Source organism: Chelonia mydas, chromosome 7 (assembly GCF_015237465.2).
Source record: "Chelonia mydas isolate rCheMyd1 chromosome 7, rCheMyd1.pri.v2, whole genome shotgun sequence".
NCBI classification, from domain to species: Eukaryota; Metazoa; Chordata; order Testudines; family Cheloniidae; genus Chelonia; species Chelonia mydas.
The window spans coordinates 8,650,492-8,675,830 of record NC_057853.1 but is presented as its reverse complement, the minus strand read 5'-3'; the positions used below and the strand labels follow the sequence as shown (position 1 = coordinate 8,675,830).

At 43.5% G+C, this 25,339-nt stretch overlaps 1 protein-coding gene across 6 annotated transcripts in view; it reads left to right on the top strand.

Moving 5' to 3' along the window:
* TAFA4 (TAFA chemokine like family member 4) overlaps positions 1–25,339 on the top strand; it is a 109,289-nt gene that overhangs the window by 34,400 nt on the left and 49,550 nt on the right. For all 6 annotated transcript variants that reach the window (XM_043551859.1, XM_043551858.1, XM_043551860.1 and 3 more), the window contains 2 exons: positions 1,908–2,044; positions 6,910–7,025. In XM_043551859.1, the coding sequence (XP_043407794.1) occupies positions 1,965–2,044; positions 6,910–7,025 (196 nt within the window). In that variant the 5' untranslated portion in view covers positions 1,908–1,964. The remainder of the gene's footprint in view (positions 1–1,907; positions 2,045–6,909; positions 7,026–25,339) is intronic.

Sequence of the window (25,339 nt, the reverse complement as noted above, 5' to 3'; positions counted from 1 at the left end):
TCTTTGTCTTCAGATGCCACCCTACTAAAATCTTTCTTGAATAGAGTTGCTGCATTGTATGGATGCAGGCACATGCCAATACTCTCCATGTTGGTCAAACAAGGAAGAGGAAGAACGTGATTTAATTTGTAGCTTGTTATCCTGATATTACTTTAATTCCAACAATTTCTGTTTTTCTCACTGCAAACTGAACAGCAAAAGATCAGCATTGCAAAGCATGGGCTTTCCTGCTCTGAGCATCAGCCACTGAAAGGCACCTGCTAACATGCTTTAATGACCCCAGAGATGCTATGCCCTCCAAAGGAAGGGTGTAATTTTGTATTTCTTAAAAGCAAATTCCTAATTGTTCCCATTGCATAGCAAAATAAGAATAGTGGTGGTAGAAAATAAGAAAAGGTCATTTTGATCACTCAGTAGGCAAAGAGCACATTATTGTGAGCGCTGACAAATTACACGGTGTCATATTTCTGATAGTGGAAGGTCAAGTTGAGCCCGGGGTAGGAGAGAGAACAAATATAAACAATAAAAGCAAAGGGACTCGAATTTTTATGCGATGAAATTTTCAGCTCATTATTTTATGGAACACATGTCAATAAAGCTATTAGAGTTTCTCTGCAGAACAATTTCTTGAAAATGCAGCTTCTGGAAAAACACACTTATCAGCACGAGATCTGGTGACTGTCAGCGACTAGTCCCGATAGCAGACCTGGAGAATAATGTGATCCATTGTCAAAATGCAGCCACATGCGATCTTTCGGAACCTCTGTTCTTTAGATCCAGGGTGACGCTACTAATGTTGCAGTTAATTCAAAATGGGAATGGTGCAAGGTGTCATAATTGCAACTTGGTTTCAGTAAATGGAGTGCTTACTCCCCACCCATCTCCTACCCCTCCCCACCCTGAAACTGAACTGGGATGGGGGTGTGGATGTGTGATGCTGTCTCTGAACAGCTGGGATTTGGCCCGATGTGGAAATACTGGAGTTCTTCCAGTATTTCTGTTTCAACTGGACACCAAATGCACCAGGAATTTCCCAAGAAAGCCTTTTTAGTGAGATTTCCAGCCCAATTCTGCCGGCACCAGAGGTTTGGATAATTCCTGAAATGCATCTGAACATGTGGGACTCCAATAGCCCGTGGAGAGTTTCCCCCTGTGCTGGGGAACTCTTCTCTGCATCCTGCATTGGCCCCACCCACATCGTAAGAGGGAGGAGCGGGCATGACAATGGGTGGGTGGGGAGGTGGCCCAGCAGAATGGAGCTCTGTTATGCCTGCATAGAAGTTACAGCTGCATGGAGCAGCTCTATCTTGCACTGGGGCCAGGTTGCTGAGGAACAGGGAGAGAACAAATGGCTCTCTGCAACGCTTAGGTGGGATGCAGAATGTGCCCCATGGTATTTACCTGATGGAATAAGAGACTGAAGTCAAAGGGCCTGATCCAAACCTTATTGATGTCAATGGGATTTTTTCCATGGACGCCGATGGCCTTTGGTTAGACCCTGAGCAGGACAGGAAGTAGACAATGTTTCAGGTGATCATGGGACCATAATGCCATTCCTAGGTCCCAGAGGAGTGTGGAGCCCTTCCCAATCCCTAGAACTTGCTTGGTGGCTGGGCAGCCTTATGGCTATCAGGAATTACATGTATGATCAAATACTGTATTCACTGTATTTATTATTTTTGAATGGGATGATCTCTACATAGTTAATCCAGTGATCTTTCAAAACTGCCTTGTGATGTTTTCTCTGTATATTTGAAAACAGTTTAACTAGCTCTCCAATACTTTGCTGCCTTTTGACTCTCATTGCATTGTAGATGGCACTGTAAAGCAATGATTTTGTTGACAGAAATCTATTAAACATCACCACTCCAAATTCTAATTGCTGTCTAATCTGGTTTCCTCTGCAGGTCCCCAGAGTGGAAGGAAAATTTCTGAAATGCAGAAATGCTTGTTTGTAGCTGCAAATGGGAATTTGGAATAACTGTGAAAATCGTACTGAAATAATTGTGTTTGACTGGAACAAAATTCTTGCAAAGTCCCCAAGGTAAGACAACTTTTTATCTTTGGAATTGGCAATGAAGATTTGCCATTCTGGTTAGCAGTAATGCCCATTTGAATCTGTCAAAGGGAACAGACAACCCTTTAGCTCTCACCTTGCCGGGGGGAAGGGCCCAGGCCCTCAGTCGCCAGGAAACAGGGTGTTGGCCATTCTCTGTGTCCAGACCCCTGCACATACCTGCCCTCTGCAACGATCATACACCCTTATCCCACCACCTAGATACTTAAAAACTGCATAGGGGAAACTGAGGCACCCCCACACTATTCAGAGGAAACATTAAGAACAGTCCCGCTTCGTCACATCTCTCCCCCCTTCGAGACCGAACTGAGCGGGGTCACTTTAGCCGAAGTTTGAAGTCACCAACGTTCCCATGGATGCCCCAGCATCTCTCCCGTTCCTTGGTGGGAGTTGCACCAGGCCCTTCCAGTTTCACGTCCTCCCTTAGGTCGGGGGTGGTCGATAGGACTCGCATGCCGCATGTGGGAAGGTTTATGCGGCCCGTGCCCTTTTGCCACCCCAAAACCCCCGGGGTTCAAACTGGGATCGGGTCTTCTCCCAGCGCTCCAGTCTGGAGGGCTGCAATTCAGGCTCTCTTGGTTAAGAGCCCCCATCTTGACCTGGGCCACATACTGTTCACTTACAGAACTAGCATGGAGACATTCCTTTCTCAACAACCTTGTCTCCCCAACAAGCTGGCCAAGCACAGCCACTTGGTTATAGGACTGTTTAACTTTCTTAACAGCTTTCACATAATTTTTGAGAGTTCTCCTGCTGACATCACCTGCTGCTAAATGTGGTGAAATGCCCACCTCCTATTATTTAATGTCATCTAACTTCAGTTTTCCTTAACTTTTTTTTTCTTTTAAAAGAGATCTTTATACTAGTGAGTTGTAGACAACACCTTAGTCATTTTCTTATTCATGCAAAGGTTGTAGTGCTTAACTATACAGGTATAGTTAAATTGGTACAATGCCCCCTAGTGGCAATGCATTTATATCCGTCTAAAGGTGCTTTATATTGGTACAGCTGTTTCTATATGATAATGGGAATAAGCTATGCTGGTATAAGGCATCTTTTATACCAGTATAATTGCATCCATAGTACAAGTTGTACCAGTACAACTACATTAGATTTTGTACCAGTATAACGATTTCATTTAGGGAGTTGATTTTTTTATTATGTGTAGGCCAGGCCTCAGTGAAAGAATTTGTCTCATATTGGTCAAGAGGGCCTTGAACTGAAATCCTGGATTCACGCCTCCTCTGACCTTTGCAGGGGTTCCATATTCACATCTACAGCCCAGGCTCCTCTCTCTAGATCAGTACATTTAAGAACTTTTTGCCTTTTTTAGAGTAATTGCATGACACCATGGGCAGCAAACTGCTCCTCCCTGTACTGCCTAAAACTTGGCAGGTTGCGGAGGCCAGATTTTCAGCCAAGTCCAGCACTCCTAATTGGAGCCAGATTTTTAAAAGAGCTCAACTTCCATTTAAGCACCTACATGAGGGCTAGGTTTTCAAAAGTGCTCAGCACCCGGCTGCTTTTATCGAGAACAATGGAGAATCAGCCTCCTCCCTCAGTGAGAACAATGGGAGCTGCCGGAGCACTTTATTTAGATGTCCAAATGAGGTAGGAAGAATTTTCAAAAATCTGCCTCCTTGTGCCTGATTGTCAGATGTTGGAGACTCCCCTTAACTTCGCCTGGAGTTGTGGGTGCCCAGCAGTTCTGAAAATCAGACTCCAAATGTTTAAATTCTAAGGGTCTAAGTCAGCTTTCAGTTACACTGTTGTGCATCTGCAGGAACACCGCTGGCTTCAGTCGTGCTCCTTCAGGTTTACACCAGGGAAACTGAGGTCTGAATTGGGTTAGCAGCAAGATAGTTTGGTCTGTTTCCAATGTTTATGCTCAGAACAATTGAATGATCTTGATGACAAGAATAACCGCATATATCCAAGCTACATATTTTGTGTGCACTACTAAACACCGTGCTAATCATGGGCTCCAGATCATGCATTCAGGGGCATTTGAAGCAAGGGAAGTGTGAAGGCGAAATTCTGCTCTCGGTTAGGTGACTCCCCTTCGAAGACTATGGGGATAAATAAAAGAAGGATCTGGCCTATAGTTATCTTGGCAGAGGTAAGCGGATTCCAAAGCCTAGCTGAGTAGGTTGTTGTTTTTTTTTCTGATTGCCATAGACTTCAACCAGGATCAGGCCCTAGCTGAAAAAACTGATTATCCCACTTACACCAGATTCACAGATTCACTTTAATGGAGTTGCTGGATTCAGACTGGTTTAAGTGAGAGGTGACTCAAACGCCAGACTGATCGGCGGAAATGGAGCTCCTCAAAGTTTAACAGCTGGCCCAGTCCTGAATGAGTTCCACATGGGGAGTACTTCCAATGCATGGCCCAATGTGAGTCTCCATTTTGTGGGTCTGATCCTCATTTACACCAAGACTCCTTTTACACCATTGTAACTGTGTAAATGGGAATCAGGCCCCGTGTTTCCCCCTTTACAGCTTTGTTTGCACAGAGTAACCACACACTGGCTTCAAGAGGCAGGTAGCTGCTTACGATAGGCAGACATCTCCTTCCCTTTAAAGAAGATCTTAAAATCTTGTCTGGCTGCTCTAAGTATAACTCCATTTTCTTAAATCAATAGACACTGTTGACTTTTTAAATAGTCACCGTACAACAAAGATGGTTTATAAAAGAAATTTGTGGGGAGCGGCAGATGCTGCAAGGACAGCTGAGCAGGCACTGATGTGGCTGTCTTTTCACCAGTAAAAAGAAAAGGAGTACTTGTGGCACCTTAGAGACTAACCAATTTATTTGAGCATAAGCTTTCGTGAGCTACAGCTCACTTCATCGGATGCATACTGTGGAAAATAGAGAAGATGTTTTTATACACACAAACCATGAAAAAATGGGTGTTTATCACTACAAAAGGTTTTCTCTCCCCCCCCCCCCGCCCCACTCTCCTGCTGGTAATAGCTTATCTAAAGTGATCACTCTCCTTACAATGTGTATTATAACAAGATCATAAACACCCATTTTTTCATGGTTTGTGTGTATAAAAACATCTTCTCCATTTTCCACAGTATGCATCCGAGGAAGTGAGCTGTAGCTCACGGAAGCTCATGCTCAAATAAATTGGTTAGTCTTTAAGGTGCCACAAGTACTCCTTTTCTTTTTGCGAATACAGACTAACACGGCTGCTACTCTGAATTCTTCACCAGTGTATTTTTTTTTTTTTAATCGTAAGATAATGGGTGTTGCTAAAATTATATTTACAACAGGCTCTTAGCCTGATGGTTTGTGATATTGCAAAGTACTCCTGTGAGCTGTTTGGGCAGTACCAATATTGCCACTAATGAACAAGCGGAGAAGGAAAGCACTTTGTAATGCAGAAAAGGAAAAAGAGGCAAGTTGTTCTAAATGAGAAAACATGAGATCTGGGTTTAGATGGGGTATGTATTTTAAATGTTGAAAATCAAATGGAAATGCTTCCTCAAGCCGTTACGGTCGAGGTGTCCAGTTCGTGAGGTCTCCCCTTTATATTTTTTGTAAACATTCAGAATGTTCGCCCACTTGCGTGATCTGATTAGCCTACCAGTTTGACTTTATAATCGAATAAACAAACTGCCTTGCAATTGCGTCGGGAAAGCTGAACTGAAATCTGCGCCAAAAAAAAAAAAGAGGACCATATAGTTTTGTGTTGTTCATTTTTTGAGTGGCGGTTTGGTATCAATAAGAATGCTCAAGGTAGACTTTTTTCCAAATCCCAGCATGCTGGTTAACTGCAGATCAGGAGTTGCTGCTCTGAAAACCGTATTTAGTTCAATTTATGCACATCCATAAACTAATTTTGAATTCGTTTGAGACATTCTCGCATACAGCATTTGCTGAAAAGATGGAATCTAAGGGTACAAGTGCACAGCGCACTCTTGGGTACTTTGTATAAATAATACATCATCATAATTCAATTTAAGAAAATGATCACATTACCTTTCCACATGATGAATGCTACTGTGGAAGCCATGGCAGAGGAATGAAAGCCGGGAAGACCTGAGCACTAACGCTGCCCTCCATTGGGCCTGATTCTGCCACCCTTACATGGCAATGTATCTTACTCCTCAAATAGTCCCATTGATTTCCTTGGAATGAGCTGTGGAATAAGTTGCTACTCAGCATGAATGAGAATACAGGAATCTGACCTTTTATATTGCAGCAGTGCTGTGAGGAGCAGTTCCCCAACACCTTGATGTGGTAGGCAATGCTTGCAAAGCAGATTGCGGCCAGGTTTCTACCCGGGCTCAGCCCCCATTATTCTCAATTGGAGCTGTTGCATGCTGAGTCTTTTGTAAAAAACCCAGCTACTTCACTTAAGTGCCTAAATGGGAGCTGAGCTTTTATTTTGAAAATGTGTTCTGAAAATTTATTAAATCATAGAGGGATTTTCCTGTTCTGTTTCTGAATCTGAGCTGAGTCCAGTTTAAGATCTCACCTGCTCAAAGTAACATTCAATCTGTAGATATTTAAATTTAATGTTGCTTTGAGTGTGCAAGGTTCTTACTTTTAAACCTCAGATTCACAGAATCTAATGAAGTCACTAAGAACGTACATGGGTGTGTCAATAACCACTGCAGCGCTTCTACTGATGAAACACGCTTAGCAAGGAATTGATCCCAACCCAATTGTGAATTTGATTTTTGTCAGTATTACCTGGTAATAAACCATTTCAATCGCTCGTCGGCATCTTTTCAGCTTTCCTCTTCCCAGAAGCATTTTTACACTGTTCCCTAGTTATATTGTTCTTTCACGCAGCTGCTTTCTTTTCTGCCTACAGGATGAGATTCTGTGCCAAATCAATGCTGCTATCTCACTGGCTCTTTCTGGTCTATGTGTTAATGGTGTGCTGTAAATTGTTGTCCGCCTCTAGCCACCATCCCCGAGGGCACACAGGTAGGAGCTTTTAAACTCATTACATGCCACTGAGACCAATTAATAACACTTGCAGAACGTTAGAGTCCACTTTTTAGCCATGGATAATTGATGAAGCTGTTGACAATGTGTTATAATCAGTGTGAAAGGTTAAAATAACAGCAAAAAAAAAGTTGTAATTTTATGTAGTGCTGTTCACAAGGCAGTTCTGGAGCAACTTCACAGTTGTTAAGATTTTGGGACTTTATTTTTATCATTTTCCTTTTTTTTTTTTTTTTTTTTTTTTTTAAAATCTTAAACAGTTATACGGATAGTTTCTGTTCTAAAATATAGCTTTAACTTCCACCTGTTAATGTAGGCCCTTATCAATGGAAAGATTCCTATTGGATCAGGCCCTTAGTGCTACCCGAGTCAATCCTTCCATTAAATTACCCATACCCTTCTTGTTAAATTAATCCTTACTGTATATTATCCATTTCCCTAGCATGGGTATTGAGGCAAACAGTGAAGAAGATATGATTTGAATCAGAAGAGGAAGTTGCTTTCTTGCTATGTTAGATGGTAGCACTCTTATCTCTAAATGAGAACTTCAAGTCTGATTCCCAGACTTGGGCTCATTCCCAGTGCTAACTGCTGTTCAGTACTAGAAAGTGGAGCTTCATTTGTTAGAGGTTCCATCTTTCAGGTGAAACAATACATTGACGTTCTTCCTAAGCCTCTTCCAGTGATTTGTCCAGGTGGAAGCTAAAGGATCCCTGTGTTCTTGCCAAAACCCCTTCTCTAATTAAAACAAGTTCCAGCAACCTGGATTTGAACTCCGTACAGCTGCTGTATTTGTCTACATGCTCATGCTAATCAGCATTGTTGCGTCTTGAAGAGTTGTACAAAGCACTAACTTGGATTTGTACTATAAGTAACAGTCAGCTGCCACCCAGGTATCACCTGGGGTTCTCCAACACTGTGAAGCCTCTTTATCGGGCTGCTATGTGTTACCTGGCACTGTTTTTGCAACTTGAAAACATTGAGTGCACTGATTGATTCATGAGCTATTGCAATTTAACCTTTCTGTTGTACAGAAAAGGTCTCAAGCTCACTTTGATGCCTTGAGTAGTAGGATTTATGGGAAATTAAACAGAAAAACGGTAAACATTAGTTATTTTAGGACGGATATTTGCTGGGGAAAACTGACATAGCTCCAGTCACGTCAGTAGGAATGAACTGATTTACACTAGCTGTGGATATGGCCTAATATGTATGGTTGGATGTAAATCTGATCTGAAACAGACGTGATAGCTTGGTAGTACATGTGCTGGAAGTGCTTGGTAGCTGCTGCTTGCACCAACTGATAGATGACCTTCTAATTAGGTAAGACACACTGTAAAACGTTCCGTAACTGGCTAAAAAGTTTCAGCACTACTTCAGTTAATTGAACATCATAGGATGATCTAGTGCTACCCTTGTCTCTCAGGTAGTCCTTTTCCTCCTCTGTGGAAATGGCTCACATTACAGGGGAAAGATTGGTTACAGACAATTGCACGTTGACCGAGGAAGGATTGGATGCAGACAATTGAGTGTGGCCTCTCCTGAAAAGTCATTTCTGAGCAGCAGGTTCCTGATCCGACACAACAGTGGAATTTTCTTTCTAGAATGCAAGAAAATTAGCAGTCGGAAAACACGCTTCTATAGATGTTGTCATTCAACCAAGAATTCAATCACAGCCTTGTAAAAATTAGCTTTTTCATGCCTTTTAAACTGCACTTTACAGACAATCCCAAGGGAAATACCTGTGACAGGAAGAGAACATCTATTATGTGTATTCATGATGGGTGTTTATGAAACAGTGCAAATGATGTCACTTTGCATGTCAGAATACTTAATTGCATATTTTGAGTTGACAAAAAAATTCTTTCTCTCCATATCAAGCAGCTATTGTAGAGTATAAGCAACCTACTTGAAAATTACATCAATCTGCTTAAGTGGATCACTCTTAGGTCGGTCCAAGACACATACAACTAATAGACTCTTAAACTTTTGCTTCTTATGATAAATTAGGCCAAAATCTGTGGTGCGAACTCAGGCAGAACTCCCGTTCAACTGGAATTTGACCTTTCTTTTATATAAGACTGTATATTTAAGTGATTAAACTTATCTATTAGTACAGAAGCAATGACCCAATTCTTGGGTGGAGGTCTAGGAAAACATCGATAGGCCGCTTTCAAAGTGGCTGGGAGAAAGTGTTAACCATGGAGGCACTGAGAGGGCATAAGAACAAATTCAACCTTTCATCTCAGTGCAGAAATCTTCCTTTGCCCCTTCGTCAAACAGCTGCAGTGTGTCGTTCACATGGGGAGATAAGAAATATGTCTCACTACAGTGACATTACAATGGAAATCTGAGCCAAAGTTAAAACTGCACCATCTGTGTTCTGTGTTCGAGTTCACTGTACACCAGGAATGATCGAGGGTAAGAGACTCACAGATTAGACCTTCCTTCCTGACATTCTGCTCCCAAAGAGCTGTTCTTTAGTTTCAGCAGCTTCTGAGGAGTTTGTACCTTCTCCCTCCAGCCCCAAAACAGCACCACTGTTTTTCAAAAGTGATTGTGTAAGAGGAACCTTTTGCCAGTAGGTAGTAATGTTCAGTCTCCCTTTTAAGAATAGTTTCACTTTAACAGGAGTCCACAGAGCTTGGTCTGGATAGACTCCAGAAAGAGAGGCTGCACACCTTCTGAGAAATGCTTATGCACACTGAACAGGTAACATTACAGCATGTTCATAGTATCCCACAGGGGCCTAGCTTTTCAAAAGAAACTAGTGGTTTTGGGTGCCCAGTTTGAAACACCTTAAAAGGGCCTGACTTTCAGAAAGTGCTGAGCATCCACCCCTGAAAATCAGGCCCCTTAAGGTGTCTCAAGTTCCCAAAGCACTGGTCACTTGCGAAAATGTAGATCCAAATACCAGTATTATTACTGAGGAAGGTGATTAACCCCTAATGACAGGGGCTGGTAGGATTCAAGCTGGAAAACCCTGTTAGGTCCCCCCCCGCCCCCTTTTTTTAAGTCCCTGATTCAAGGAGAGACTCCCATTGACCTCACTGGTGTTGGTCTGGGCCATAAAGAATACAAAGTTCTATAGCAGTCTCACCAATACTCCGCTTGCATGAGTGACTCTGTCCATAAGAAGCCAGCAATCAGCAGAATGCTGTCAAAGTGGAGAAGGTATCCTGGAACATCTTGTCTGAGAAATAGGATCTAGGCACTACAGTAATACGAAGACTAGAAAAGCCAAGGGTTAATCTTTGCACCCTCCCTCTGTACTGCCCCACTGCTCTGTCTCCCTTTGTTTTGCAAAACATCCTTCACTGCTGGAAGGCAGCAACACAGAACAGACTGTCCAGATACAATGCATTAAAACTAGAGCTCCGAGATCCTGATCTTGACCCCAACATAGAGGCTTGGGCTTGTTTGTAATTAAAATAGTGTAATCTGTTTGACGTACATTTCGAAAACATGCTTTAAAACAGAGGTAAATAAGCAACGAGCAGGAAGAAATATCATCCCTATACTGTGCTGGAATGGGGTGGGGCCACTTTTACTTCAACAAGGTATCGTTTCTGTCTTTGTTTAGCAGTCCTAGATGGCAAGTTAGAATGTGTGGAATAAATGCTTTCTCAGGTAACCGCTAATTTATAGGCAAGATTTGCAGGTCAGTTATTTTTTGTTCACTGCCTCTATCACAAGCCAACTGAGTAGCTTTGGCTTTCTTCATGCTGTGCCTTGTTCCTTTACTAGCTACCTGAAATGCTCCTGAAATGGGTCTGCTTGCAAGTGGTTAGGTAGTGTGACCAAATAATACTTGGCTTGTTCTTACCCAGCAATGGAAAATCCGTGCTCTGAAGCCCACAACCTTCTCTAGCGACTCCTTAAAGCAGAGCCCTGCTCTGTATGGTTTACATAGGAACAGCGATTTATAGTGAATGCAAGGGCCAGCTTTCATTTGCAAACTCTGATGGGGCAGGATTGTACCCATATTGATGACCATTTTCTGGAATTCCACCAGTGTTTTACTTTGCATTCTTTAAGTGATGCATGAATAGGGAACACAGAGATATGTAACGGCTTGGTTTTTATACAAACCATCTTAATGAATAATACAGGAGTGCATATGACATCGAAAACAAAGACTCTCCCTTCTTGCTTGCTGGGCTTAGGGAAAGAAGTGGCTTTTTCAAATGTGCTTTTCCCCCTTCTCGCAGTGCTTTCCTGGGAGGTGTTAGCTCTGCCTAGCAGTGGGACCATCAAATTAAGTCCTTCGTCCGCCATACGAGAAAACCTCCTGTCATTTAGTGTGTGCAAGTGTTGTATGTGTATAGGCAGGGAGCAAAGAGCTACCGTTGATGGACTGGCAGACTGTCTGCAGCACCAGAAGAGAATGTTTGGATAATCATATCTTTTAACCAACCCCTTTTCTGTTCAGCAAACCAAAGCTGAAGAAACAATCATCAGCCTGGTAAAAGCTAGTGTAATGCACGGGCAAAGTGTGTACTGTCCCCCTCTCTAGTGGTTAGTTGAGTACAAGTTAACGGCCTACTATAGCTGACAGCCTAACTGCTATCAGGAGTTAATGGGTGTGTGTGTGTGCATGCATGTGTGTGTGGGGGGTGTTGGGGAAATATTACATAAGTAAAGTAGGGTATGGTTTTGGGAATCTGATCAGAAACAGGGGAAAGAGTAGTGTAGCAACACAGTAAAAGTCTGAAAGTGTGTGTGTGTGTGTGAAGGACTGGATGTTGTTGGGGTGGATTAGGGAGCCAAGTGGCAGCCAGCAGAACAAATGAAATCTTTGTAACCAGAAGGGCAAAAAACAGAGGGTCATTCCTTAAGCACAAAACTGCAATTTGTGTTTCAGTGTGTATGTCTAACAATGTTTGCTCTGCTGAGATTCCTTCTCATTCCTATGAACTTGAAATGTCATTGTCACTGAAACTGAAATTCAAATGTATCTTTCTAGTAAGATCAGTCAGGGACATTTTCCTCTCTTGATCATGTTTTTGTGTCAGGCTTTCTTGCTGCAGACTCAAGACAACAGTTCAGCTCAGCCATGAGGACTGTCAACTTCATGGGTGAAATCCTGCTCCCGTTGAAGTCAGTGGCAAAACTCTCATTTGACTTCACTGGTGCCTAGACTTCACCCTATGTGTTTGATTGAACACCTTAGATTCCAAAAAATGCAGTCATGCAATGCATGCCACCAACAATGCAGCTTTCTGGCAAGAACCCTCCTGCTGTGGTTCTCCCCATGACATTTTCATGTATGGGGAAGGTCGTCTTTCCCAGCTGGAGCTTCTTTAGTCAAAGTGTACTTCCAGCAGCCTTTCAGTTCCACTAGAGGGCCCTGTGATGCTAAAAACCAGCTCTGATAATACAGAATAGCAGTCAGGCAGGAAGCTCTGTCTCATGATCTAAGTCATAACTGTGCATTTTACTAATTAGAATTGTGAGCCCTTTGTATTTCCATGGGTCAGACATGGTTAGTGCACAATATGCTTTAGCCCTTTGTTCCATTTAGCTCCTCTTATGTCTTAATGTTTTATTCAGTGTTCGCAAAAAGAAAAGGAGGACTTGTGGCACCTTAGAGACTAACCAATTTATTTGAGCATAAGCTTTCGTGAGCTACAGCTCACCTCATCGGATGCATACTGTGGAAAAATACAGTAGATGTTTTTATACACACAGACCATGAAAAAATGGGTGTTTATCACTACAAAAGATTTTCTCTCCCCCCACCCCACTCTCCTGCTGGTAATAGCTTATCTAAAGTGATCACTCTCCTTACAATGTGTATGATAATCAAGGTGGGCCATTTCCAGCACAAATCCAGGTTTTCTCCGGGGGAGGGGACGACGACCTGGATTTGTGCTGGAAATGGCCCACCTTGATTATCATATACATTGTAAGGAGAGTGATCACTTTAGATAAGCTATTACCAGCAGGAGAGTGGGGTGGGGGGAGAGAAAATCTTTTGTAGTGATAAACACCCATTTTTTCATGGTCTGTGTGTATAAAAACATCTACTGTATTTTTTCACAGTATGCATCCGATGAAGTGAGCTGTAGCTCACGAAAGCTTATGCTCAAATAAATTGGTTAGTCTCTAAGGTGCCAGAAGTACTCCTTTTCTTTTTGCGAATACAGACTAACACGGCTGTTACTCTGAAACCTGTTGTTCAGTGTTTGTGTTTTATTACACTGCTACCAAATATAAAGGTAGCCACAATATGAAGTCCTGGCTCTTCAAGTACTAAGGTGCGAAAGGCAACTCCGTTTTAACAATAGGATCCCTTTACAAAGTCAGAGTTCTCTGCGGGAAATTTTTTTATGAGCAGAAATAGGAGGAAAAAAACCTTGTTCCTATTTTCTGTAGTGGTTATTCATTTTAAATAACAATAGGGGCTTAGTACGTGGAGGATAGATTTTGACAAAGACTCCATTTTGGATGCATGGGTCTGCTACCACTAGGAAGTAATTCAACGTTAATTTGGTCTTTTTATAATGTGAAATATAGCCTCTGGTGTAGTTTTCCACAAAAGTGCACTTTCGCCTTGTAGAATGTGATCGTATGTGAATAGACTTGTGTATTGTAGGGAGCCAGAAAAAATTACAGATTAACTGATTAATGCGAAGCTTTTGCATAACGTGTTTCAGGATCCTGAAAAAAATACTGTCCTTTCTCAAAGGAAGGGGGGCTTTCTGAATGATTGAGTCTCATTTAACATACACACGGCCAACTACAGTGTAGCAATCTGTGTAGCACGAGGCTCTTTCCCACAATATCAAGGTGACCTTATTCTAAAGCCATTGGGAAAAGCTTGTGAAAATACCGACTTATTTTATTCATTTTACATTGACAGCGTCATTTTTTATAAGCGAGCTATCTGCAATAAATGATACAGCCTCACATCTCATTGACCAAAGTCCTCACCAAGCGGGGTTTTTTCTCTTTGCCTGATCTATTTTTTATAACCGTTCGCGCTTTTTTTTTTTTAAAAAAAGAAAAAGCTGTAAAAGAGCAGGATCATGCAAACATGAAGGGAATGGAAGCAGTTTCTTCTGTTGCACTAGAAGGCTGGTGTGGCTGGAGCCTGGACCTGCTTGATAAATCAAAATCCTCAGCCAGAATGGAAAGGAATTTCCACTTCAGCATTTATATGAATGAATTGAGCATGGTAGCAATGGAGCATGAGGGGGAACAGGTTTTACTTCTTGGATGGTGGCTGGCACCCATGACACCCTTGTGATGTGTGCCGGGGAAGTCAACCAGTCATTAATGTGCCCAGTATTTCTAGTGAAGACGGAACTGGGGAGGAAGGAAGGTTCTGGGGCCTTGAACTGGAAATCAGACAATTCCAATTTGATTCCTGGCTCTGTTACAGGCTTCCCAGGTGACCTGTTGCTTTAATTTAGATGTTCTACATAGGCCCAAAAGATCAAAAGTTTTAACATGACCCTGTCACTGTCCAGCATTAAACCATTTTAAACAAGGTTCAGGGTTTGATATACAGAGACCTCAGGGCTGCTTAGTACCATAGCAAAAATACCATTAAAAATCATTTAAACCTTTTATTAAAGATACAGAAAAGATGGAAAAAGCATTGACACATTTCAAGTGTAAAGTATGCCTTTAGGCTTTTGTTTAAACCATATCCTAGGTTTCTGTTTCCTTTCCCTTTAACTGGAGAGGTTTTGTAAGGAAAAGTGGCTTGTTTGACAGTCTTTGAGATGGTAATACCTGTCCTTTCTGGGGAAAGGAGGAGAAGTGAGTTGGGATGGGCTGGAGCTTGTATCGTTAAAGTCTGATTCTGTTTCCTGGAAGATAAAACGAGATGCACGTGGAAGGGGAAAGAAAAGAACAGTGAAGATAGAAAATGTAACTATCTTTGGTGTTGAGTCTCACATGCAACCTTGCTGCTGGAAAACCACAGGCACTGCACAATGTCTCATCAGCCACTCCAAGACCTGGCAAACTTGTACCAGCATTGGGCTGTTTAGGGCATTGCTTTTAGCAGCCTCTCTGGTCACCGGCTCAGAGAAGCATTGCAAAATATACAGTCTTGGGTGGCTAAGCCAGTCTCTGATTAGACTGAAGGCCAAAGGAGAAGGATAGGAAAGAGAAGAAATAAGATGGAGAAGGAAAAGGACTGTGTGTGTGTGTGTCACACTCACACACAGTCTCACATCCCAGGTCGTGGTTGGGATTCATCTTGATCCGGTGGAACTGGTGATGTCATCACAGTCCCTCTCTTGGCCTGGTCTGGTCAGGACATTTCTTGAGACTCACTGTATACTCCTAGGGACATTCTGTGCCAAAACATTAAAAATCCCGCACACTACTTTTAAATTCTGCAAAATTCTTCAAATTTTATTGATCAAAATAGCACTACATATTCATGCAGGTTTCAGTTATTTGGGTAATTTATTTCAAAATACCTGTCAGCATGTATGTCTATAACAAGACCGACACTCACAAAAGTTCCCCCAGGTGTAGAGAGTTAAAGAAAACCCTATGCCAACCTAGTTCCCGTTTCTCTACCCCCTCCCCCCAGAGCCCAGCCACAAGGCCCTCCTTCCCCAGATACCCACACCCTCTCCCCTCCAGAGCCCATCCGTGCCCCTCTCTCCCAGCCCAGATACCCGTCCCCTCCCTCTCCAGGGACCCAGAGGGAGAAACAGCCTGATGCTCGCTACCAGGCTTGCATGCAGTTGCCTGCTTATCAACCTCCATCCCTCAGGGCATGCTGGGAACTGCAGCTGCCAGGAACCCTCCCTTCCCCCAGCAGTGCCTTCTATGTGTGTGCTGGGCTCTGCTGGGTCTAGTGGCCCCCTAGTGGCAGCTAGCAGCACTGCAGCCCATTTCTGTGGGGGAAAGGGAATTCTGTGCACACGTTAGTTTCTGCAAAATTGTGCAGTGGTGCAGAATTCCCGCAGGAGTATACACTCTGCTCTGCCTGAGGGGAGAGAGCCTGCCCCACTCCTACCTCCTCAGAAACACCCGAAGCCCTGCCCTTCCACGCTGAGCATGCCACAGTAGCAAGCGAGCGGGACAGTGTGTCACTCTCACATGCATGACTGCCCATCTTTCTCCCCCTCCCCCACCCCCACCCCAGCAGTGATTTACCTTTCTACCAGCTGCTCCGGGTGCCCAAACCAACCTGCCTGTGCTGCCAGGAAGGGATATGTGACTACTCTTGCTGCTTCCTTTTGCTTCCCCATCAGAAGTCATTTTTCTGTGGGGAAGTAAAGTAATTTGTGGGGGACATGAATTCTGTGCATATGAGGTGATGCAGAATTCCCCCAGGAGTAACTGTAACATCACTGAGCGTTTGTCATTCTGATCCCAGCATCTCAAGAGATGATGTGGGTGGTACTCATGTTAGGGAAACTCACTTGTTCCCTTCTTTTAGTCAGCAATGGTGGAATAGCGCATCCCCTTATTATTTCGTCTACCAATTAGACCTAATTTCCAACACAACAATTTTGGTTAATTGATTTTTGGTTCCACACTTTGTTTACCAGACTGGATCTTAACCCAGTACTTCAGTGATATTAGGAGTCTCTTTTTGTTTGGACTAATTCAGGTTTTCAGACTCCCTTTTCAACATTTATTGTTATTGGTTATTGTGACATGTTATGAACTTTCATTCACTTTTTACAGTGGCGCTCACAATGAGGGTAAATTTGTAGGCTCAATTATAACAAGTCGTTTAACCTCTCTGGGTGAAATCCTGGCACTGTTGAAGTCAATGGGAGTTTTGCGATTCCTCCATGCCTCAGTTCTCAATCCTTTCCTTGAATGTCAGGTCCCTTTCATCCCACTGTGTAGTGTCTGTTTAGATTGTAAGTTGGTCATGGCAGCAGGGACTGTCTCTGCCTATGTGCCTGTACTGTGCCTGGCAAAGTGGATTTGTGAGGTTGGTTGGAGTCTATAGGTGCATCTGGAATGCAAATGATGATAATGGTAAAGGGTATAATATTAACTTAACTGGAACTACAAGAAACACAACTGGAGATTCAGCTGATTTTGCCTTTCTGCCGAGTGTTTGGAAATTATTGTACTTGTAAAAAGTAGGATTAATGATTAACAGGTCAAAACTTTTCATTAATTAATCTGGGGCGGGGGCGGGAGGGTGGTTTGTCTGGAGCCTAGAACGGCCAGGGAAACGGGGCTGAAGACCCTTTCACTTCTGTTTAACCAGTTTGAATTCAGCCTAGTGGTGCTCAGTGTTGGCCATCAGAACACTATCACGGGGTTCAAAAGGGAGCAAGATAGATTCATGGAGGATAGGTCCATCAATGGCTATTAGCCAGGATGGGCAGGGATGGTGTCCCTAGCCTCTGTTTGCCAGAAGCTGGGATTGGGTGACAGGGCATGGATCACTTGATGATTACCTATTCTTTTCTTTCCCTATGGGGCACCTGCCATCGGCCACTGTCAGAGGACAGGATACTGGGCTTGATGGACCTTTGGTTTGACCCAGTATGGCCATTCTTATGTTCTTAAGTGTTTGGTAGCCGTGTCTATTGAAATCCATACTTTTGGTCCAGTTCCCAGTGGACAAGCATTCACCTCTCTCACTTCACCCGTACGAAGGGCCCACTTTGGCAGCTTTGTAGCTAGTCTCCACCGAGATGCCAAGGACTGAGTGGAAAGGAGAGCGAACCTGTAGAGGTGATCTCTTCAGGTCTGAGCACGTCATGGGGTAAGTAGAGAAGCTCTGTATTGCCAATGCACGTGTTGCGGCTCGTCTGTGGATAGAGGACTTCACACTCCAGAGCTGTCTGTCTGACACCTCTCACTGAAGTTCGTACAACCCAGAATATATGGGACAACAACTCTCAGCAGAAAAAGTTAGATTTTACAATATGACCTTTATTGATGAGGAGACCAGTCATTTGTTATGGAACTCGTAGCAGAGGTACCGACTTTCTAATATGTCGGTGGGTGCTCGAACCCTGGCTCTGCCCCAGGCCCCACCCCGCCCTGCCTCTTCCTGCCCCCGCTCCACTGCTGTCCCATTCCACCCCCTCCCCTGAGTGTGCCCCCACCCTTGCTCCTCTCCCTCCCCCCAGCGCCTCCTGCATGCCGCGGAACAGCTGATTGTGGTGGGCGGGAGGCGCTGGAGGGGGGAGGGGGGGTTGCCGGAGAGTGCTCAGCACCCACCATTTTTTCCCCTATGGGTGCTCCACCCCCGGAGCACCCCCAGAGTTGGCGCCCGTGACTCATAGTGCAGTGCGCTGCAAATCACTGCTGTGTGGAAGGATGGAAATTGCTCTAGGGCCTGATTCGGGTACCCATACTCATGCTGAGTAGCGCTTACCTGAGTAGCCCCGGGTTATCGAATAAGGGCCTTAGAGTGAACTTCAGAATAGGACTCTGAAGTGGCACTTAAGTGTTACGTAGGCCTTGTGCGGCACAGGGATGAATTTCACCCTGAACAAATACCAGCCTACAGTCTGATACGAAATCCATGGAAATCAATGAGTCTTTTCATTGACTTCAGTGGGTTTGGATCAGGCTCTTCGCGACTGTCTGAATATTTCTTGTCCTGACCTCTGTTTCTGTAAACCAAAGAATAGCTAATTTATAGCGGGTGAAGCTGTCAACAGATTCCTTGGCATTTTGCTTTGGTCAAAGAGCCTCTCCCAAGTGCTGCTTTTCAAAGTGAAATGCAGCTGTCTGTTTTTCAGTTTACTGCGGTAATCTTGCATTCTTTCAGAAAAGTGAGAACCCCTGGAGGACAGTGGAGTCTAAATGGGGAGATTAAGCATGTCTTGTTGGGTTCAGCAGGGTAATCTCTTCTCATCAGACTGGAAATGATATCCATCAGCACAAGAATGGATGCCACGCTCAACATTCATTATCTTCCTGGATAGCAATCTTTAACAGTACTCGCTAGAATAAAAAAAAATTATGAGCAGGCAACTCCAGGATCAACATTTCTATTACCTGGTATCTGACCCACCTTCCTTTGGGGATTTCCACTTTCATTTTCCTGCGGGGGCATCATCCACATCAGTGGATCCAATGATGTCCATTGCTGTCATGGTTATATTAGAATTTTAAGCCATATTGTTTGATAAGTAGGAGGAAGAGTTTCTATTTGTTAGTCTCTAAGGTGCCACAAGTACTCCTTTTTCTTTTTGCGGATACAGACTAACACGGCTGTTACTCTGAAACCTGTCATTAAGCTTTTATGTATCTCTTGCAATATTTCATCAGCATCTCTCCCCATAATCCTCCTAAAGGCGATCTTCTCAAAGGGCACCATGAGACCCCCATAAGTGCTATGGACATATATACCCTGCTTTTATTTTCTGCTTTGAGTGATGACGCGAGTCGCTAGTCTATTCAGTAGGTCACAGGTAAGGCTTCTGGTATGGAATGGCACAATCCTCGTCGTAAGGTATTTTCGTTATGTTTTTGTCTTTGATTTTGTTTCCTGTTATGTTTGCTTGAAGTCCTGCTTGGCAAAAATAAACGTACTTAAAAGATTTAACGTACTCTTTTGCGCATGAGGACGATCAGCTAACAGCACAGACTCAAACCCTGAATTGTGCAAACTGCCATACACCATCTACTCCACCTACACCCTTGCTAGTGTAACCTCGTGTGTCTCAAGAGAAGCTCTGGGGAGTTTCTGATGTGCTCAAAGGTTGGACAGTGCTGAGTCTGGTAACCCCATTTTCAGTTGTGCACTGAAGTGACATGCCTAGTGCATCTCTGAGATTCTGTTCTTTTTCAGCCTACATTTTCCACCCCACCCCCCATGACTCAAATCCCGTTTTTCAGCCTACATTTTCCACCCCCCCCATGACTCAAGTCTTGTTTTTCAGCCTACTTTTTCCAATTCTCTCCTCCCCTCCCACCCCATGACTCAAGTCCCGTTTTTCAGAAGAATACTGGCTCAGCTGTGCCTAGCTTTGCACAGGCTTGTAGACAGCACAATGAGCCTTCCTCACGCCTCCCTCCCTTGGGCAGCGGCTGGAGGCAGCATAAGGAGTTAAACACAAGGACGCAGGCTCCAATGTTAGCCTCCCCAGAAAGAGCCAAGCTACGTCCCTGCCCCCCTTCACGCCAGCTGTTGCTGAAGAGCCAGAAATCGAGTCCTACGAGATCTTTGTTGGATGTCAGACAATGGCTGATGCAGCAGGTTCAATTGCTGTGGGACACCTTTGAAGGAGCAAAGACCGTGCCTCTTGTAAATCAGCCCCCGCTTTGTGCACCCATTCCCCACTGTTTTACAGTGTCACGCACACAGTGTCATTAGAAGGTGTCATAGCTTTCTTTGTTCCCTTTAAAGAAGTCCTCGGCAAGGTCCAGTTGGTACACTAGGCACGGTCTGAAAACGCAGGAGCGTTTGGACCCATGTGATTACAGTTCACATGAACAGTAACTTTGGGAACATTCTGATTTGTGCTTTTTTAAATGACAGAGTAAATGTCACCAATGGAAGTGATGAGTTTCCTTCAAAGACTTGACATTTTTGAAGTGGTGGGGCCGTCTTCGGATGAGATGCAACATATAGTCTCACTGGCATTTGTTGTCCTTTTCAGATACCTTTCTCCCTCCTCCCCCCCCCCCCCCCCCAAAAAAAAAATAAAAATAAAATCAGTTCATTTGAGAATGAAAGAAATAAAAAGGCAGAGTAATTTGGCATAGTGCAACTGACATCACATTGCTCCAGTGATTTACACCAGCTGAGGCTCTGGCCCAAAGTCTGTGTACATAAATATAGATGTATCTTTCTGTTGCTAAGTCATCTAGCTGTAACAAAAGGGTTCAAATTATTCAGTTTTTCTCATCCCAACTGTTGTGGCTGTACAGAGGGGGGCCTGCTGGCTTCTGACTCTGTTCTGTTTGGAGCTGGTGTTGCTAGAATTCTGAAAATTCACGTTACCTGCAGTGATTTTTTCCTTTCAGATTTTTTTACATTTCTAAGACTCTCTTGCTTAAAAAACAATATCATGATTGTGCTGGAAGTTGACTTTTAGAGATTTCCCCAGCTTGGCTGTCTGTCAGGATGAGCTGTCTGAGTTTGGGAGTGCCCTCTCTCTTGGAGATTTTAATAACTTCCTTGCATTGTGCTCACCTCTTTGATTTTTATCATTTCATGGAACTGGGCAAAGGAGAGGGAGAGATTACTGTAATTTTTTCCAGCCTGCCCCCATGCTATGTTTCTGCGTCTGAACTACAGAAGAAAGCATTTGTGTGGTATTTCTGTTGGTAATACCATGACAGGGGTGTGATGATTTTGTTGTTGTTGTTCGTTATTTCCACCGGAAATGCAAAAAATGCCACCGAAGGCAGACATTCTGTTGAAACAGTGTGAAAAATGCTGGCATCAGCAAAATGCAGTTTACTCTGAGTGATGCCCCAGTCCCCAAACGACGAGCCAAGATGACTAGTCTGCAACGTACGAATAACTCTGCTGTGCTGATGTCAAGAAACATCCCTTTTATCTGACTGAATCGCATGGTAGTTTGTGCCAAAGTAAACAGAGAGATACAGTTTACTGTGAAAGCATATCCCCCTCCAATGGGAAGAAACCACCTAAATAGTGGAACAGTGACTATCGGTGGGACAAAAACTAGAAGCATTTATCCAGCTCCCACAAAATGAGGAGATTTGGATTAGCTGGGACCTGGATCAGAACCAAACCTGGTTTTGGTTTTGCAAAACCACTCCAATTTTTTGTCTGATTTCTAGCAGTGACCATATTAGGCAGTACCCAGGCTACAGTACTTCGTAGACTGAAACATGGGCTTCTTGACACATTTTTCTAAGTTTCAAAACAGAGTTCTGAATTGAAGAAAATAAAATGCAACACACACACATGCACCTATCATTGGAGGATGAGCTCCAAGGCCAACATTTAGCCATGAATGCCTAAAGTAAAGCACCAGATCAATTGGTTACTCTCTAAGGTGCCACAAGTACTCCTTTTCTTTTTGCGAATACAGACTAACACGGCTGTTCCTCTGGCACCAGATTTAGGCTCCTAATAAATGGGTTGACATTCAGAGGTGCTGAGTACCCAATGGACTAGATGTAGGTGCTCAGTACCTTTTGAGAATCGGGCCACTTGTTTCCGTGCCTAAGGAAGATGCTGCTTAAATGCTCAGTTCTAGAGAGAAACATTTGGGGTGGCATATTCAGCTTGGCCGCAATCATGCAAAATGCTCAGTATTTCTTGTTTACATTGTGATAGCTCCTCGGAGCCCCAGTCATGGACCAGGATCCCATTTAGTTAGGTGCCATTCAAACACAGAACCAAAAAGTTTTCCTTACACCAAAGAGTTTACAGTCTAAGGGGATGTGGGCAGTGCAGACATCTGCCAGCAAAGCTATGTGGGTGCAGGATGTGAAGAGGCATGATCCCTGACTAACACAGCTGGGTTGGTAAAAGCCCCCAGTGCAGTTTTACCAACTTATTTTTGCCAGCATAGTTCTTCACTTTGGGAGTGGTGGAATAAGCTATACTGGTAGAAGTGGTAGGAGCACTTTTCTGATAATGCTATACTGGTAAAATGCTCCTGTTTTAAACATGACCTGAGTAAACACTTGTCCATGGGGTAACTTTACTCACGGGAACAGATCCATTGAACTCAGAGACTACTCAATAATAATAATAATGCCTACCTACTTATATAGCTCTTTTCATCTGTAGCTCTTTAAGTGCTTTACAAAGGAGGTAGTTATCCTTATTGCTCAGATGAGAAAACTGAGACACACTCAGGTGAGTAAAATTATCCATGTGCATGTTAAGTATTTGCAAGTTCAAGGCCTAAGAGATGAGCAAATTGGATTAGGTGCAGAACTGTGCCCAAGATTTTTTTAGTTTGCCTTGTCTTGGACTTTGCAGCTTAGCTCTTGTTTATGCAAAGTATAGACCAATTGCTTAAATAACATCACCAAACTAGTTTTTGATAGCTGCATTTGCTGGCTAGCTGCTCCAAAGCTATGCAAAATTCCAGGCTGACAAATGATTGGTAAGCGCCGACTGAAATTATTTTCAGTATTTCCTAGGCCTCAGTCCATTAGCTAAGTTGGCCAAAAGGCCATGAACAGAAATGGTATTCCTGAAATATTATTAGCATTTTGCAGTGAATGCTAACTACTTTACATTTACAGTCTATTACGTTTTGCTCACTGTATTTTATTATGGAATGTGACAGGGGGACTCTCAGACAGAGTGTTGTGACATAGTAAATAGTATTAGCAAGGTTATTTTATGCCCGATCAAGGAAAAACTGAGTTGTGAAATGATGAAACCAAGCAGGGAACAGACAATGCGGTGGGGGGAGGAGAAGAACAACATGTTTTTGGTGCTGCTCTAGCAGATGGTTGTAATAAGAAAGCGGACATCGCTAATTGCCAGACTGTGGTTTGCCCAGGATGGGAGTGTGTCGGAGAGAAGAAAGCAAAGCGCCTCAGCTTCTCTTGCACTTCCATTGCAGGGATTGGCACAGCTGCTGAGAGTCTACTCCAGTGGGTAACAATTCATCTCCTGCAGGGGGCCTCTACAAGGCCATCTGTCACTTAAGCCCCATTCACAGTAGTACTGAAAGGGTGCTTGCCCTGGCCCCCTGCAGAGGGGTGATTTCACCTTCATGCCTGTCAGCACTACTCCTCGTTATTGCCCATAGTGTCGCTAGCCAGCTCCAGAAAAGCAGGGTAGAGGCAGGGCCGTGATCCAGACTGCCCACTGTACCAACCAACAGAAATGGTTAGTGCCCACTGAACCCCCTCAGGTGCGACACCCTGGCCAAAAGGGCAAATGCGATCCTTGGATGAATAACCACAAGAATCTCAAGTAGGAGCAGAGGTAATTTTACCTCTGTCTTTTGTATCTGTGGCGTGACCGCTGCTGGAATGCTGTGTTCAGTTCTGGTGTCCTCAACTCAAGATGGATGTTGGTAAATTGGTGAGGGTTCAGAGAAGAGCCATGAGAATGATTAGAAAACATGTCTTAGAGTGATAGACTCAAGGATCTATTTAGCTTAACAAAGAGAAGGTTAAGAGGTGCCTTGGTCACAGTCTAGAAGTACCTGCATGGGGAGCAAATATTTGATAATGGGCTTTTCAGTCGAGCAGAGAAAGCATGATCCAATGGTTGGAAGTTGAAGCCAGACAAAATCAGAATGGAGATAAGGTGTAAATTTTTAACAGAGAGGGTGATTAATGATTGGACCAATTTACCAAGGGGCATGGTGGATTCTCCATTACTGGCAATTTTAAAATCAAGATTTCTAAAAGATCTGCCCTGGGAATTATTGTGAGGGCAATCTATGGCCTGTGTCATATAGGGGGTCAGACTAGAAGATCACAGTGGTCCTTTGCACAATGGTCCCAGAGTACTTCAGGGGCAGTACAGTTCCCCATTGCTCCTAATGCAGGGGTCAGTGCCTTAAAACTGGGTCCTAAAGCAGAGTTGGGGTCAATAAGATTCTGGTTCAGATGCTCTGATAAATCCAATAATCTGTTTTTAAGTCTGACATCCTTCTTTGCTTTTGGCTCTGGAGGTGTTGTTTGGCTGGGGAATGAGAGGCAAGTTTACAGGAGAAGGTATTTTCTGTCCATGCTGGAAGGCAAATGGTGTAGAAGCAAGGAAGTGCACCGATCTAATCCTCCTGCTGCTGGTGCATTTATTGTAGAGTTTTGTGTGTCACTAGAGGAGTTCTAGGCTGCAACTCGCAAGTATATATTCATTGCAAATCTTATTTCAGAGCATTCTTTTGTAATGTGTTTCTTAAATATCAGACTGTCACTTCTCTCCACCCTTTGGGGTTTTTTTCTCCTCTGTATCTGATTAAAAATTTATAAGTAATAAACTAAAAAAAAATTGTCAACGGTGCTGTAACATGCTGTAAATAAAGTGTAAAGGAAAAAAATGGATGAAAATGAAAGACAAGGGGATATGACACACACCGGGATAAACACTGAACCTTGAGAGGAGTATTGGTGTATAAAGAATGTCATCCAGTTCCAAAGAGCTCTTGTGCTATGAGAGCTACTTGTTGTTTATGTCATCAGATTTATGCAGAAAAAACTATCCACGCTGTGACAGAGAGAGAATGTCAAGCTGATTGATAAAGTGAGCAGGACATGACAGTCTGCAAGGAGGACGAAAGGCAAAAAATCATTTTCAGTGGAGACAGGGTCTCATGATAATGTTTAGCGCTTGATAAGCGGCTTGAGGATCAGAAATCAGATTTAAATTACTGGGTGATGAAATGAGATGGAGATAAATAGGTCTGTTCTAGTGATTACATCCCCTCTTG